Source organism: Pogoniulus pusillus, chromosome 4, assembly GCF_015220805.1.
Source record: "Pogoniulus pusillus isolate bPogPus1 chromosome 4, bPogPus1.pri, whole genome shotgun sequence".
NCBI classification, from domain to species: Eukaryota; Metazoa; Chordata; class Aves; order Piciformes; family Lybiidae; genus Pogoniulus; species Pogoniulus pusillus.
This window is the reverse complement of record NC_087267.1, coordinates 46,543,761-46,559,781: the sequence shown is the minus strand read 5'-3', so window position 1 is coordinate 46,559,781 and position 16,021 is coordinate 46,543,761. Positions and strand designations below refer to the sequence as shown.

General features: G+C 52.4%; 1 protein-coding gene across 1 annotated transcript in view; it reads right to left on the bottom strand.

The window, feature by feature from the left end:
- The window catches only part of NET1 (neuroepithelial cell transforming 1), a 91,457-nt gene extending 75,709 nt beyond the window's left edge, over nucleotides 1–15,748 (bottom strand). Inside the window, exon 1 of the mRNA XM_064142755.1 lies at nucleotides 15,600–15,748. Coding sequence (XP_063998825.1) covers nucleotides 15,600–15,733 — 134 coding nt within the window. The 5' untranslated portion in view covers nucleotides 15,734–15,748. The remainder of the gene's footprint in view (nucleotides 1–15,599) is intronic.
- Between the last annotated feature and the right edge of the window lie 273 nt (nucleotides 15,749–16,021).

Below are 16,021 nucleotides of genomic sequence, written 5' to 3'. Positions count from 1 at the left end.
TGGAGGTGGGGAGAGTGAGGCTGGAGGTGAGGAGGAAGTTGTTGAGCATGGGAGTGGTGAGAGGCTGGAATGGGTTGCCCAGGGAGGTGGTTGAGGCCCCATGGCTGGAGGTGTTTGAGGCCAGGCTGGCTGAGGCTGTGTGCAGCCTGCTCTAGGGTAGGGTGTCCCTGGGCATGGCAGGGGGGTTGGAACTGGCTGCTCCTTGTGCTCCCTTCCAACCCTGCCTGATTGTATGATTCTGCATGAGGACACAGCAAGAAGAAAGCTCCTGGTGGTAACAGTGCTCTGGAAAGTCAAGTGAAATGTAGAGGAGAAAAGGGAGAACCTTGAGCTTTTCCCAAACAGCACTGGAAGGTCTCTGCCTTCTTAAGAGCATTCCTTCACCAGCTCCTGCTGCCTGGTCATCCCTCCCTCTGCAGGCACAGCAAAATGTTTTGCACAGCAGCATTAGTGGGATGAACTCATGCCTAGCCAACTCTGAGATCACAGCCCAGGAGTGCCCAGACTCCCAGCTGTTTATACCTTCCCCATCCTTCTTCTCCAGTTCTCCAGACTCAAGGATTTGATCTTCAAATGCCTTTTCTTTTCCCTCAACTCTTCACTGTTGCACTTCAACCACGGAGGTGGGGAGAAAAAGGACATCAGAGGATCCAAGCACCAGACAGCTCCATAGGAAAGCAGGCTGCATGGTTTGGCTGTCTCTGGGACTGCTTGCTGAAACATGCAGGAAACTTGAGCCAAGGTTGTTACTACTCCTCCACAAAAGGTGGGGCCCACCTGGATTTGCAATTCTAACTACATTATTGGCTGGATGCCTTTTTTTGTTGTTGTTGAAGTCTGCATTTTCCTTGGCTTCACCATAATAAAGAACAAGAATAAAGGTGGGCAAGTGAAGCAACTACATGGAGCAGGGATGGTGCTTGCAGCACAGACTCAGAATGGTGTGGGTTGGAATGGACCTTAAAGTTGATCTAGTCCCAGCCACCATGGGAAGGGACAACTTTCACTAGAACAGGTTGATCAAGGCAACCTGGCATGAAGCCTCCAAGATCCTGACTGCATAGATCAGAGTGCATTGGGTCAGAAAGGACTCTAAAGTCATCTTATCCAACACCCCTACAGTGAACAATGACATCAACTACAGCAGGACATAGTTTAACGGCCATGGTGGTCTTAGCTGAACAGTTGAGCTCACCCAGAGAGAATTGGAGTCAACCAACCAGGTTGGAAGAGACCTCCAAGCTCAGCCAGTCCAACCTAGCACCCAGCCCTGGCCAGTCATCTAGACCATGGCACTAAGTGCCCCAGCCAGGCTTGGCTTCAACACCCCCAGCCACAGAGACTTCACCTGGGCAGCCCATTCCAATGCCAATCACAATGAGCTCTGCCCTGAGCCTCCTCTGCTGCAGGCTGCACCCCCCCAGCTCCCTCAGCCTCTCCTCACAAGGCTCTGCTCCAGGCCCCTCCCCAGCCTTGCTGCCCTGCTCCAAACACCTTCCAGCACCTCAACATCTCTCTGCAATGGAGGAGTCCAGAACTGGACACAGCACTGCAGGGGTGGCCTGAGCAGTGCTGAGCACAGGGGCACAAGAACCTCCCTTGTCCTGCTGCCCACACTGCTCCTGAGCCAGCCCAGGATGCCATTGGCTCTGCTGCCCACCTGGGCACTGCTGCCTCAGCTTCAGCTCTTCTCTTCCAGCACCCCCAGGGCCCTCTCTGCCTGGCTGCTCTTAGCCACTCAGTCCTCAGCCTGTAGTGCTGCTTGGGGTTGTTGTGGCCAAAGTGCAGAACCCTGCACTTGGTCTTGTTCAGTCTCATCCCCTTGGCCTCTGCCCACCCATGCAGCCTGGCCAGGTCCCTCTGCAGGGCTCTCCTACCTTCCAACAGATCAACACCTCATTTCCCTCACCCCATTGCTCCCCAGTGTTTGTTCACCTCTCCCTATCACATTCCTTTTTGGGAAGAGCTCTTCCTTCCACATATTATTGTCAGGACTGCCTTATCATTGCTTTTCTTTTTCAGGCATTTCAAAACTTTCCTTTAAGTTTTGTGGTTGCAGTGGTTTGATGCTCACCAGAAACCTCATGTTTCCTGCTGTTTCTTCAGAGCAACACCATAGATGCCAGCAAGATATAAAGCTGATGCAGAAATGAAAGTATGAAATACTTTTAAAAGGGGAAGGAAAAAACAAGTAGAGAGAACAGCAACAAAATGGCTTTAGCCAGCTGATAGCAGAGCTAGAAAGTAGACATTAATGACAGATCACAGTTTTACAGTATCCAGAAAGGAAATCATTGGAAGTCAGCAAATATGGCAAGTTTCCATGGCTGTCAAACTGACCAGCACTTGAAATGAACCCATTGTGTATAGGATGAAGTACTGGAATACTCTGGTAAAGAAATCAGTGAGTTTATTAGGATTCTCACCTTCCATTGCAGTGAGGTCAAATTCTCATTCATAGATTGTTTTGAAGTCCTAGCTCTGGTTTAGAATGTTGCTCAAAACCCCATCAAGAAAGCTGCTCTGCTCTGGTGAGACCTACACTGCAGTACTGCATTCAGCTCTGAAGTGCTCAGCACAAGGAGGCTATGAACCTGCTGAAGAAGGTCCAGAGGAGGCCACAAAAATGATGGCAGAGCTGGAAGCCCTCTGCTGTGAGGACAGGCTGAGACAGCTGGAGAAGAGAAGGCTCCAGGGAGACCTTAGAGCAGCCTTTGTGTAGAATCATAGAATCAACCACGTTGGAAGAGACCTCCAAGATCATCCAGTCCAACCTATCCCCCAGCTCTAGCCAATCAACCAGACCATGGCACTAAATGCCTCATCCAGTATCTTCTTGAACACCTCCAGGGACAGCGACTCCACCACCTCCCCGGGCAGCCCATTCCAGTGTCCAATGACTCTCTCAGTGAAGAACTTTCTCCTCACCTCCAGCCTAAATCTCCCCTGGCACAGCTTGAGGCTGTGTCCTCTTGTTCTGGTGCTGGCCACCTGAGAGAAGAGAGCAACCTCCTCCTGGCTACAACCTCCCTTCAGCTTATGATTCTACAATTAGCTGCTCAAGGGGTCTGGAAATGTGTGTAGCTTGCAGCAGGAGGGCACAAAGCTCTTCTGCTTGCAACTGCAGGAAACACCTTTGTGCTCTATTCCAATCTGAGTAGGAAACCACAGAACCAACCAGCTTGGAAGAGACCTCCAAGATCCCTGCCCATGGCAGGGGGGTTGGAACTAGATGATCTTTGTGGTCCCTTCCAATCCTGACTGATTCTGTGATTATCCAGTCCAACCTATCAACTGCCTATGTCAACCTATATGCTGCCCCTCAAAGCTCTTCTGTCACCATTTGGCCAGGGACTTAACACAGAGTCAGCAGCCAACATCAGGCCAGCCACAAGCAGATCTTACTGGGATTGAATTTAGCATTTTAACAACCTGCCTGTTAAGATACCAGCAGAACATCATCAAAGTCTGCTACGAGTGCATTTAACTGCCTCTTTTTTTCCCCCCACAGTAAGGACTACAAGTTAAAAACTGTGGAAGAGTGAGATTTCCCCACCACACTGAGCTAGGACAGTGCTGTGGGCTCACACCAACCTTTGCTGATACCTGGGTCAGCAATAAGGCCAGTCAGAAGAGACAGACTTAAGAACCTTCCTAATTGTAGAAGAGATACCTTCAGCACACAAAGACTATTTCAGTGGGTGAAAAAGTCCTGAAGAGCTCACCCTTATCATTAGGGGACCATGTTTACAGGAGAGATGCTCCTCTTATCTTTCACCTCACAAGACTGAAGTTGGCATGGCAGCAATTTCCTTTCTTCCTCTCCTGTGAGTTATTCATCTGAAGAGAACATCCTGCAAGGCATCTGTGAAGAGCTTGCTCTGAAAATCTTCATTGTAGCACTAATAGCTAGGCTGAAGCCACTGGTTGTGGAGGATAATGATTTGTGAGGGAAGATAATGACCTGGTTAAGTGTAGCATGACTTCTGCTTTAAAAGACAATAACAAGCAGTCTATCATCAGCACACAGTAATTAAGAGAGTGGTGTTACCCACAATCAACACTCACACAGAAGGATGTCAGGAGTGCTGAAAGGTTTTCCTAGGTTTTAATAACGGGCTGGAAGCATTTGCCATGTAGCTTGGGAATGCAGCAATGCCATGGCTTAGAAACAGCAACTTCTGAGTGACTTTATAGGTCTTTTCTCCTCCTTCCTATTCTCATCTCCTCATCTTCCCTACTAGAAACTTAGTAGCATAGAATGGCTTAGGTTGGATGGGACCTTAAGGATCATCTAGTTCCAACACCCCTGCCATGGGCAGGGACACCTCCCACTAGTCCAGGCTGCTCAAGGCCTCATCCAGCCTGGTCTTAAAAACTTCCAGGGATGAGGTGTCCACAACTAACTACTCTGGGCAACTTGTTCCAGTGTCTGACCACCCTCACTGTAATGAACTTCCTCCTAAGGTCCACTCTGAATCTAGTTTAAAACCATTGGCCCTTGTCTTGTCACCATAGGCTCTTATGAAAAGTCCCCCTCCAGCTTCAGGTACTGGAAAGGTGACATAAGGTCTCTCCAGCATCTTCTCTTCTCCAGGCTGAACACACTCCACTCCCTCAGCCTACAGGAGAGATGCTTCAGGCCTTTGATCATCTTTGTGGCCTCTGGGCCATCTCCATCAAATCCATGTCCTTGTGCTGGGGGCTCCACAGCTGGACAGACTACTCCAGGTAGGGCCTCACAAAAGCAGAGGGGCAGAATCACCTCCCTTGACCTGCTGGTCACACTTCTTTTGATGCAGCCTAGGTCACAGCTGGCTTCTTGGGCTGCCAAAGCACATTGCTGGCTCAAGTCAAGCATCTCATCAACCAACATCCATAAGTCCTCTGCAGGACTGCTCCCAATCCACTCATTACCCAGCCTGTATCTGTACCCTGACTCAGGTGCAGGACCTCACTTTGCCTTGTTGAACTTCTTGAAGTTGACATGAGCCCACTTCTGCAGCCCATCAGGGTCCTTCTGGATGGCATCATAGAATCAACCATGTTGGAAGAGACCTCCAAGCTCAGCCAGTCCAACCTAGCACCCAGCCCTGGACAATCAACCAGACCATGGCACTAAGTGCCTCAGCCAGGCTTGGATTCAACACCTCCAGCCACAGAGACTCCACCACCTCCCTGGGCAGCCCATTCCAATGCCAATCACTCTCTCTGACAACAACTTCCTAACAACATCCAGCCCAGACCTCCCCTGCCACAGCTTGAGACTGTGTCCCCTTCTTCTGTTGCTGCTTGCCTGGCAGCAGAGCCCAACCCCACCTGGCTACAGCCTCCCTGCAGGCAGCTGCAGGCAGCAATGAGCTCTGCCCTGAGCCTCCTCTGCTGCAGGCTGCACACCCCCAGCTCCCTCAGCCTCTCCTCATAGGGTTTGTGTTCCAGGCCTTTCACCAGCTTCAATCACCCTTCTCTGGACACCTTCCTTCTTCCCAGAGGGTAAACCACACCACACAGCTTGGTGTCATCTGCAATAGCTGCTAAATATCTCAGCATTCTCTTACAGGCCAAAATATTGACACACATTTTGGGATGCTTCAGCTAATGCAGCCTTATCCCATCTCCTGTGAGCTGGAAGAACAGCTGATTGAAGTGGTTGCATAAAAACCTGCCATGCCATGAACACCTTCAGATCCAGACACTCACAGCCTGCTTCTGGAATAAAAACCAGGGGTAATGTGAGAGCCTCTAGCTCAGGGTAGCTTCCAATTATGTCCAAGTGATGCATCTTAATAGCCACCTTCATCAGAGCAGTAAAAGTTTCCATTTGTGCTAACTTTGATGTGATAATAGGAAGGAAAAGGCTCTGTTTGCACTCTTCATTACGATTTTACCAGCCCAAGAAAGTCTGCTGGAACGCAGGCTTTAATCACACAAGATCAAGAGCAAACAAACATTCATTTCACAACAGCCATAATTAAGAGAGAAGAAAGGAAAGAGAGACATCAGCATCAAACCCACTTGGCCTTCACAACAGTGGTTAGGTCACTGGCCAACAAACAAACTGACTTGAAATAGTCTAAATGGCTACAGTGAATAAATAAAAGCCAGTTAAAGAGCTTACTGCAGGTTGTGCAGAACAAATGGGTGCTCAGGGGAGGTTTTAAACAGCTTTTTTTCTCCTTTTAATGTGTAAACATATCATTTAGGAGGGACTCTTTCTTCTGATGCCTTCAGCTGCTTTGTTCTTATTTCTGCTGCAGAATCATAGAAGCAACCAAGTTGGAGCAGTTATAGTTATAGAATGGTAGATCTGTTGAGATGGGGAGAGACCTTTGAGGTCATAGAAGCAACCAGGTTGGAGCAGTTATAGAATGGTAGAACTGTTGAGTTTGGGAGAGACCTTTGAGGTCATAGAAGCAACCAGGTTGGAGCAGTTATAGAATGGTAGAAGTGTTGAGTTTGGGAGAGACCTTTGAGGTCATAGAAGCACCCAGGTTGGAAGAGACCTCCAAGCTCAGCCAGTCCAACCTAGCACCCAGCCCTGGCCAGTCAACCAGACCATGGCACTAAGTGCCTCATCCAGGCTTTGCTTCAACGCCTCCAGCCACAGCAACTCCACCACCTCCCTGGGCAGCCCATTCCAATTCTTGACAAGCTTTCCACACAGGCTGCAGTGGAGGATCTCCTTTTGCTGCCAAAGAGGTCATCTTTCTCCTCTCATACAATTACTAAGGTTGGAAAACACCTCTGAGACCATAAAGTCAACTCTTCAAGCCAGCACCTCTGTGACCACTAGACCACATCCCAAAGTGCTAAGTCTACCTGTCTTTCTGAACACCTCCAGGGACAGTGACTCCATCACCTCTCTGGGCAGCCTGTTCCAATGCCTGACCACTCTTGCAGGAAAGCAATTCTTCCTAGTATTCAATCCCTGCTGCAGCTTGAGATCCAGCCAGCCAGATCCCTGTAAGCCTTATGCAGCAATCCAATAGCCAAAGGGAAAGGTGGGCTGAGCTGCTGATTAAGTGAGAAACTTCACTTTATTTTTTGGGTACAAGTTCATCAGAAAACCAGCTCCCCACTTCACACAGTGAGTGAGACTGCTGCCAAGAGAGCAGCACACTGAACTGATTTGGAGAACCCAGACCCCACCTCTGGCAGCTGTTCACAGTTGTACCATCTGTGAGAAAACACAAACCCAGACTCAGCTCTTTTCCAACACCTGCTGCTCTACCAAGCTCCTTTTGCCAACCTCATCCATTGATCACATCAGACAAGAAGCTGCTTGTCCTCTGTTTCTCAAGTCAATGCTGGTCAGCCTGCTTAAGACCACCTTTTGCTCAGGGGCTTACAGTGACACCACCTTTGCTGGCACAACTTGACAACTGAGCATTTTTTCCACCTTCCACTCTCGTGTGACCTACATAAAAACACCACCAGTTCATTTTAATCCTTCCACACAAAGCCAGCCAGTGAACTGGGATTAATCCCATCTGAATAGCTGCTGAGAAGTGAGGGTTGCAATGAAAATATTTCTAAGCACATGAATATGTACAATCAGCTGTGACTCTCCTCCCTTCCCACCGCAGATAGCTTGTCTCAAAGTGACCTGCTGCTGTCTCTTGTTCAGAACTCTCTTGTCTATACAAGGTCTGAGACCCCAGATGCCAAGCAAGGACCAACAAAAAGAACACAGAAAAGCAGCTGAAGAGCTGGGGAAGATGCAGACATCCATGGAGGTGAAGGTGAGGTAGAGGTTTAATAGTTAAGGGCCTTGGCAAACCCATCTCTATTCTCAGGAGCTCAGCAGAGCTCTGCCCCAACCCTGCATGATCCCCCTCTCACACCCATGGAGAGGAAGGTGAGGAGGTAGAGGGTTAATTAGTCATGGGCCTCAACAACCCCATCTCTATCCTCAGGAGCTCAGCAGAGCCCTGCTCCAACCCTGCATGATCCCTCCAGGCACTTCTGTAAGCTGCAAGCTACAGAGTGGCTCTAGGTATCAGTGAAGACAGTTGACTCTGGACAAAGATCAGAAGTACTCTGCAAGCTCCAGGCTTCCCTGGGGCTGGAGGGTACCTGTGTCTCCCCCAGCAGGGCACTGGGCCATGCCAGCTGGAGAGAGCTGCACACCAGCTCTTAGAGCTTGGCAAAAGATGTACAGGAGGTGCAAACTGGGGTTAGATTGGATGTCTGGGGCAGGAGGGGGGAATCACTGCTTGGAGTTATATCAGAGGACACAGCACGCCCTGGAGCTGTCAGCTTCACCTGCATTCACCTTGAGACTAGATAAACTATGGAGTTTGGAACAAAATTAGAGCAAGCAAACAGCCCAAACAAGGTTTCTTTTATCTGTTCCAGGAGCCTTGTCCCCCCCTGAGTGCCGGAGATGAAGTTTAGAGAAGGCCTCATCCTGCACCTGATACCATGGTCTGACTCTGGGTCAGAAGGTAGCTGGCAACAGAATGAATGTCTTCTCAGTGAACCCATTTCTCATTGCCCCTCAGGACTGCTTTGCTTTGAGATCACTCCCACTTTCTACATCTGGTTCGATGCAATCCCAAGCACAGCTCCAGGCTGGGTGGGGAATGGCTGAGAGCAGCCCTCAGGAACAGGCCCTGGGGGCATGGGGATGATGAAAAGCTCCACAGGAGCCTGCAGTGTGAGTGCAGCCCAGACACAACCCTGTGCTGGGTGCAGCAAGAGCAGTGTGGGCACAGGGCAAGGGAGGGGATTCTGCCCCTTGGCTCTGCTCTCCTCACACCCCACCTGCAGTCCTGGGGGCAGTTCTGGAGCCCCCAGCACAAGAAGGACATGGAAGTGTTGCAGCCAGTCCAGAGGAGGCCACCAAGATGCTGAGAGGGCTGCAGCAGCTCTGCTCTGAGGACAGGCTACAAGAGCTGGGGCTGTGCAGCCTGGAGAAGGCTTTGAGGAGGCCTTAAAGTGGCCTTCCAGTATCTGAAGGGGGCTCCAGGCAGGCTGGGGAGGGACTACTGACAAGGTCCTGTAGTGACAGGATGAGGAGGGTGATGGGTTTAAAGTGGCATAGAGGAGATTCAAAGTAGATGTTAGGAAAGGGTTGTTTGCAGTGAGGGTGGTGAGACACTGGCACAGGTTTCCCAGGGAGGTTGTGGAGCACAGAAGATCACATTGTGGATCAAAGATCACATTGGGTGCTTCTGTGCTCCACAGCCTCCCTGGAAGTGTTCAAAGCCAGTTTGGATGAGGCCTTGAGCAACCTGCTCTAGTGGGAGATGTCCCTGCCTATGGCAGAGGGCTGGAACCAGATAAGCTTTGAGGTCCCTTCCACCCTAAACCATTCCATGATTCCTCTCCCTCTACTCAGTGCAATCCCCTCTCTTGTTCATACCTTAAATCTGAAGAGATCCAGAGGTACTGCTAGGAAGAAAGGGCTGGATGGACAATTAGATCAGCAGTCCACAGAGCAGAGCTATCAGAGGAAATATTCCCTGCTCACAGCCCTGTGAAGTCACAGTCTCCAGCATGCTCTCAACTGTCTCCTCTCTTTTTAGACACAACTCTGGCATTACACAGACAGGAGGCCAACTACAACTACTCTGTCCAAGCTGCATCCCTTTCACACCTCCCTGGGCATAGATCCCTTTTTGGGAAAGCCCAGGAATTCTCCAGTGTCACAGAAGTGAAACTTGATGCTTCTTGTGGAAGTCCAAAGCTCAAAAGAAAAAAAATCCTCCTTGAAACAGCCTATTTGAGACCACTCAGGAATGTTGTAGCCATGAGAGTCTAAGAGGTCTAAATCAAAATCTGGAAGAGGACCTGGCTAATAAAGGATATTACCTCCCCCTCCAGCATGGCTGAATGCATGCAGTGAATTCAGCCTCTCAGAGGCCTTCTGCTGGGACAGACGTCTGACTAAAATCAGACTGGGGGGCAGAGGACTCCTCCAGGGTCGGATTACAGGGCTGGACACAGCTTTTCCATGCCTGTGTGAACACACACTCGCAAGGTTAAGGCAAATGAGCAGGGGGAGTGAGCTCGTTGAATGTGCACAGTTGAATGGATTCATGATCTAGCGCAGAAGTGCTTGCTTAAGCAAAGCTCCCTGCTCCCCAAGTACTCGTGGGGCTCTCCCAGCAAGCCCCAAACTCATGGATTTTCTCTTCAGAGCAGCCCTGCACTGCAGGCTGCCTGTTGAGACCACAAACAGCACAGCCAGTTGGAGTTCTTGCTTGTCTTAGCCCAGAGACCCACATAGTGACCCTGCCTGCAACAGGGAAACAAAGTCACCATGAACTAGGGGAAAGTCACAGGCTTACAGGATATTAAGGGTTGGAAGGGACCCAAGGAGATCATCCAGTCCAACCCCCTTGCCACAGCAGGGCCACACAATCTAGCACAGATCACACAGGAACACAGCCAGACAGGGCTTGAAAGGCTCCAGAGAAGGAGACTCCACAACCTCTCTGGGCAGCCTGTGCCAGGGCTCTGGGACCCTTCCAGTCAAGAAGTTCCCCCTTGTGTTGAGCTGGAACCTCCTGTGCTGCAGCTTACACCCATTGCTGCTTGTCCTGTCCCAGGCAGCAGTGAGCAGAGCCTGTCCCCCCCTCCTGACCCCCAGCCCTCAGATATTGATAAACATTGATCAAATCCCCTCTCAGTCTTCTCCAGACTAAACAGCCCCAGGTCCCTCAGCCTCTCCTCATCAGGCAGTGCCCTCCAGTCCCCTCATCATCCTCACAGCCCTCTGCTGGACCCTCTCCAGCAGATCCCTGTCCCTCTGCAACTGGGGAGCCCAAAACTGAACACAGTATTCAAGATGAGGTCTCAGCAGGGCAGAGCAGAGGGGCAGGAGAACCTCCCTTGATCTGCTGGACACACTCAGCTTAATGCACCCCAGGACCCCATTGGCCTTCTTGGCCCCCAGGGCACATTGCTGTGCCATGGATGTTCTCCCCCAGCACCCCCAGGTCCCTCTCCTTGGGGCTGCTCTCCAGCAGTCACCTCCCAGCCTGCACTGCTGCAGTTTATTGTTGCTCCCCAGGTGCAGGACTCTGCACTTGTCCTTGCTGAACCTCATTTGGTTCCTCTATGCCCAGCTCTGTCTGTCCAGGTCTGGCTGGATAGCAGCACAGCCTGCAGCTGGATCAGCCAAGGCTTCCAGTTTGGGGTCATCAGCAACTTGCTGAGCAGCCTCTGTCTGTCTGTCCCCTCATCAATGGCATTCAGACTCGTAACACCAATCTCCATCAGGCTGTGCAAGGTTAGGCTGGCTGAAAGCTCAGCAACTGAACCTGGCAGCAGGACCACTTGGACCCAAGACACAGATTTATTATCTTTTTGGCCTTTTAGGCTAAAATGCAACAAACAACAAAACTCAAAACACTTCCAGGATGTTCTCCTTTGGAAAACCCTTGTCCCTCTGTCTTAGTTTGCCACTACCAACAGCAAAAGGGATGCAATAATTCAAATTATGTTACTAGTGGTTTGCAACCAGATGGTTGGCTTGGCATGACTAGGGTGGTAAAAACCCAGCCAGCAGCTCAAATGATGCCAGCTGGTATTTGAGAAACCCCATCTGGAGAGTGGAGGCAGCTTTGGGCCTCTCAGTACAAGAAATAACAATTAGAGTACGTCCAGCAAAGGGCAATCAAAATGATGTGGCTGGAGCATGAGATTGGAGGTGAGTTCACTCAGCCTGGGGAAGAAAAGGCAAAGTGGAATGTAGCTTCTGTCTACAGCTGTCTAAAAAGGAGGTAAAGAGAAGACACAGTGCCTTCTGAGAGCACAATGAAAAGGGGCAACCTGCACAGCCTGCCACAAGAAAAGCAATTCCATTAGACAGAAGCAAAACTATCTTCTCCCTCAACGAGCGTGGTCATGCTCTGAAAGAGACCCAGAGAAGAAACTCTTTGTCCTTGGAGGTTTTTTGAGGCATACCTGGCCAATGCTCTGACAACCTTGACCTAAAATTTGAAGTTGCCCTTGCATTGGGCAAATGTTGGACTGGAGACCTCCCAGAAGTCACTTCCAATGAAACCTCTCTCAAGCCTCAAGCCAGTGACTTCTTGAATTGCTCTATCTACATCACAAATCCACACCTAGGTGCTGAGCTGGCATCATTCTGGCTTGTGGTTCTCCAGATGAAGGTTTCATAGCCACACTTCTCATTCACATAAGCTTCTTTCCCAGTTGTATCACAATTTCCCTGGGCCTCTCCACACAGGCAAGCCTCACAAAGGAATGTGTGACCATCCCAGAAGCAGTCGGTGCGTTTCATCACCTCACTGAACCTCTGAAGCCTTCAATTATTCTCTGCTTTTCAAGCAGAGCAATTAGGGAGGCACAATTTGATCTTCAAGGTGATACTGCAGCAAGTTGCTATGAAAACATTTGTTTCTTAAAAGGTCATTAAATGAGGCTGATAACCAGAGCACACAATAGTTACTAAAACCAGACAGTAGGGAAGCCAAGCTCAGGGTTTAGCTTGCTTTAAGTCACCTAATAAAGAACATTCACAGCAGCCCGTGGGGAATTTCACCAGGTTTCAAAACAAGAGACTGCCCCAGTCACCTTGCTCTCACTCATTCCCATGGCACACATGAAGCTGAAGGAAGGGCAGGAGCAGCTCTCTCCATTCTGACCCAAGAAACTGCCAGCCTGAAGGGCTGCAGTCATGGAATCACAGAATCAGTCAGGGCTGGAAGGGAGCACAAGGAGCAGGCAGTGCCAACCCCCCTGCCATGCCCAGGGACACCCTACCCTAGAGCAGGCTGCACACAGCCTCAGCCAGCCTGGCCTCAAACACCTCCAGCCATGGGGCCTCAACCACCTCCCTGGGCAACCCAATCCAGCCTCTCACCACTCTCCTGCTCAACAACTTCCTCCTCACCTCCACTCTCACTCTCCCCACCTCCAGCTTTGCTCCATTCCCCCCACTCCTGACACTCCCTCACAGCCTCAAAAGTCCCTCCCCAGCTTTTTTGGAGCCCACTTCAGATGCTGGAAGGCCACAAGAAGGTCACCTGGGAGCCTCCTCTGCTGCAGCCTGCACAGCCCCAACTCTTTCAGGCTGTGCTCACAGCAGAGCTGCTGCAGCCTCTCAGCATCCTCCTGGCCCTGCTCTGGACACTCTCCAGCATCTCCACAGCCCTCTTGTCCCAGGGGCTCCAGAGCTGGATGCAGGACTCCAGCTGGGGTCTCAGCAGAGCAGAGCAGAGGGGCAGAATCCCCTCCCTGGCCCTGCTGGCCACACTGCTGCTGCTGCAGCCCAGGCTCTGCTTGGCTTTCTGGGCTGCAAGTGCACACTGCTGGCTCCTGCTGAGCTTCTCCTCCAGCAGCACCCCCAAGTGCCTCTCCTCAGGGCTGCTCTCCAGCCTGGCACTGCCCAGCCTGCATTGGTGCTTGGCATTGCCCTGACCCAGCTGCAGGACCTTGCCCTTGGTCTTGTTGCACCTCCTGAGCTTGGCTTGTGCCCACCTCTGCAGCCTGCACAGGTGCCTCTGGCTGGATCCCTGCCCTGCAGCCTGGCTGCTGCAGCACACAGCTTGGTGTGGGCAGCAAAATTACTGAGTGTACACCATCAGGCACAAAGAAAACTGGTCAGTGAGGAAAAGAACTCTGATCTGATCACATATATGGGTGGACTTATGCCCAAAGGGAGCATCTGAAGGTAGAAACAGGGCACATCTGTCAGAATCTACAACACCTGCATGCTTGGAGAAGTCAATTCCCGACCTTGAGGAGAAGAGAAAGCACAAACCTAAGATAATCTATCTTGTTTTGACTAGATAAAAGTCACCAAGGAATGGGTCACTCAGGGCACAGCTGCTGATAGGGCAGGAGCTGCTTATAAACACATCCAGATATCATCACTGGGGTCAAACCAGGTAAGATGAACTTCAGATTAACATAAGAAACAGTTTCTTTCACTGGGTGGTCCTGGAAAGTCTCCCAAATTCAATATACCAACAAAACAGTAGTAGATGGCACACAAAGAGGTTTAGAAATCAGACAAAAAGCAAGTGCTGACAGTAGAGCTGATGTAAGTTTCCCCATGCCCAGGAGAGGTTGAACTTATGTAACTGCCTGCAGAGATCCCAGAAGATCATAGAATCAAGCAGGTTGGAAGAGACCTCCAAGCTCAGCCAGTCCAACCTAGCACCCAGCCCTGCCCAATCAGCCAGACCATGGCACTAAGTGCCTCAGCCAGGCCTTTCTTGAACACCCCCAGGGATGGCGACTCCAGCACCTCCCTGGGCAGCCCATTCCAATGCCAATCACTCTCTCTTGACAACAACTTCCTAACAACATCCAGCCTAGACCTCCCCTGGCACAGCTTCAGCCTCTGGCCCCTTCTTCTGTTGCTGCTTGCCTGGCAGCAGAGCCCAACCCCACCTGGCTACAGCCTCCCTGCAGGCAGCTGCAGGCAGCAATGAGCTCTGCCCTGAGCCTCCTCTGCTGCAGGCTGCACCCCCCCAGCTCCCTCAGCCTCTCCTCACAGGGCTCTGCTCCAGGCCCCTCCCCAGCCTTGCTGCCCTGCTCCAGACACCTTCCAGCACCTCAACATCTCTCTGTAATGGAGGAGCCCAGAGCTGGACACAGCACTCCAGGGGTGGCCTGAGCAGTGCTGAGCACAGGGGCACAAGAACCTCCCTTGTCCTGCTGCCCACACTGCTCCTGAGCCAGCCCAGGATGCCATTGGCTCTGCTGCCCACCTGGGCACTGCTGCCTCAGCTTCAGCTCCTCTCTGCCAGCACCCCCAGGTCCCTCTCTGCCTGGCTGCTCTCAGCCACTCTGGCCCCAGCCTGTAGCACTGCTTGGGGTTGTTGTGGCCAAAGTGCAGAACCCTGCACTTGACCTTGTTCAATCTCATTCCCTTGGCCTCTGCCCACCCATCCAGCCTGGCCAGGTCCCTCTGCAGGGCTCTCCTACCCCCCAACAGCTCCACACTGCTCCTAGGTTGCTGTCACCTGCAGGCTCACTGCTGCTGGACACAACCAGGCTCTCCAGGAGCCAACACACCTCCAATCTATTCCCACCACAGGAACCACCTTCTCCTTTCTCCCGAAGTGGTGCGGGCTGCAGGCAGCCTGCAGGCAGCCCCAGGAGATGCGGGAGGAGGGATGGCTTTGCACGGCAGCCCTGGGGCAGTTTTGTACGCAGGGATGGAGATAAGAGCAGCTAACCCCCACGATGGGCCAGGCACAGGCAGGGAAACCTCTCCGGGCCTGGGGAATGTCCCTTCCCGGCATAAGGTGTGTCGTTGGTGCACCTCTTGCTTAAGCAGAAGCTACTCGGGGACACGTCCAGCTTACATAACAGCGGGGAAAGCCTGCCGTGGGTCGGGGGCTGTCCGTTATAGCACACAGGGTCACCTCTAGGAAAGGGAGGAAAGAAATCTCCCCAGAAGAAGGCGAGAGGTCGGCTACGAGCCGCAGAGAGCAGCTCCCCACGGGGGACGGGAGGGGCGGTCCGCACTGACGGAGGCAGGGAGCTGCCCTTGCGGGGCAGCGGGGCCGAGGGTCCCTTCGCCAGGGCAGCAGGGCGTACTGCCCGCACGGCGAACCACTGCCAGGACCGCAGCCCCTGACGGGAGGACGGGAAGGGATCACGGCTCCTACCGGCTGCAAGAGGCGGCAGAGGTGGTCACGCCGGCAGCGCTGTCCGCCGTGGGAGAACGGCCGGCGCCGGCCCCGGCACTAACCCTGCTCCGTTTCCGGCGAGGAGGCTTCTGGCCTAGGGGCTCAGCCTCCATAGTGACAGGTCGCGTCCGGGAAGAAGGCGGAGACCGACTCCAGCCGCACCGCTCCCGTCCGGCGGCAAACGGCGGCGGCGGCAACAACGGCGGCGGCGGCGAACCGGCGGTTTGAAAATGGCGGCGGCAGCGGCGGCGGCCAATCAGAGCGCGGGGGCGGGGCGGGTTGCTAGGAGACGCGGGGAGGGCGGGGCCAGAGAGCGCAGCGCCCCCTAGCGCCGTGCGCGGGTGGGAGGACCGCGGCCGCCGGAGGGAAACCGAGGCAGGGAGCTGCGGTGTGCGGCCACC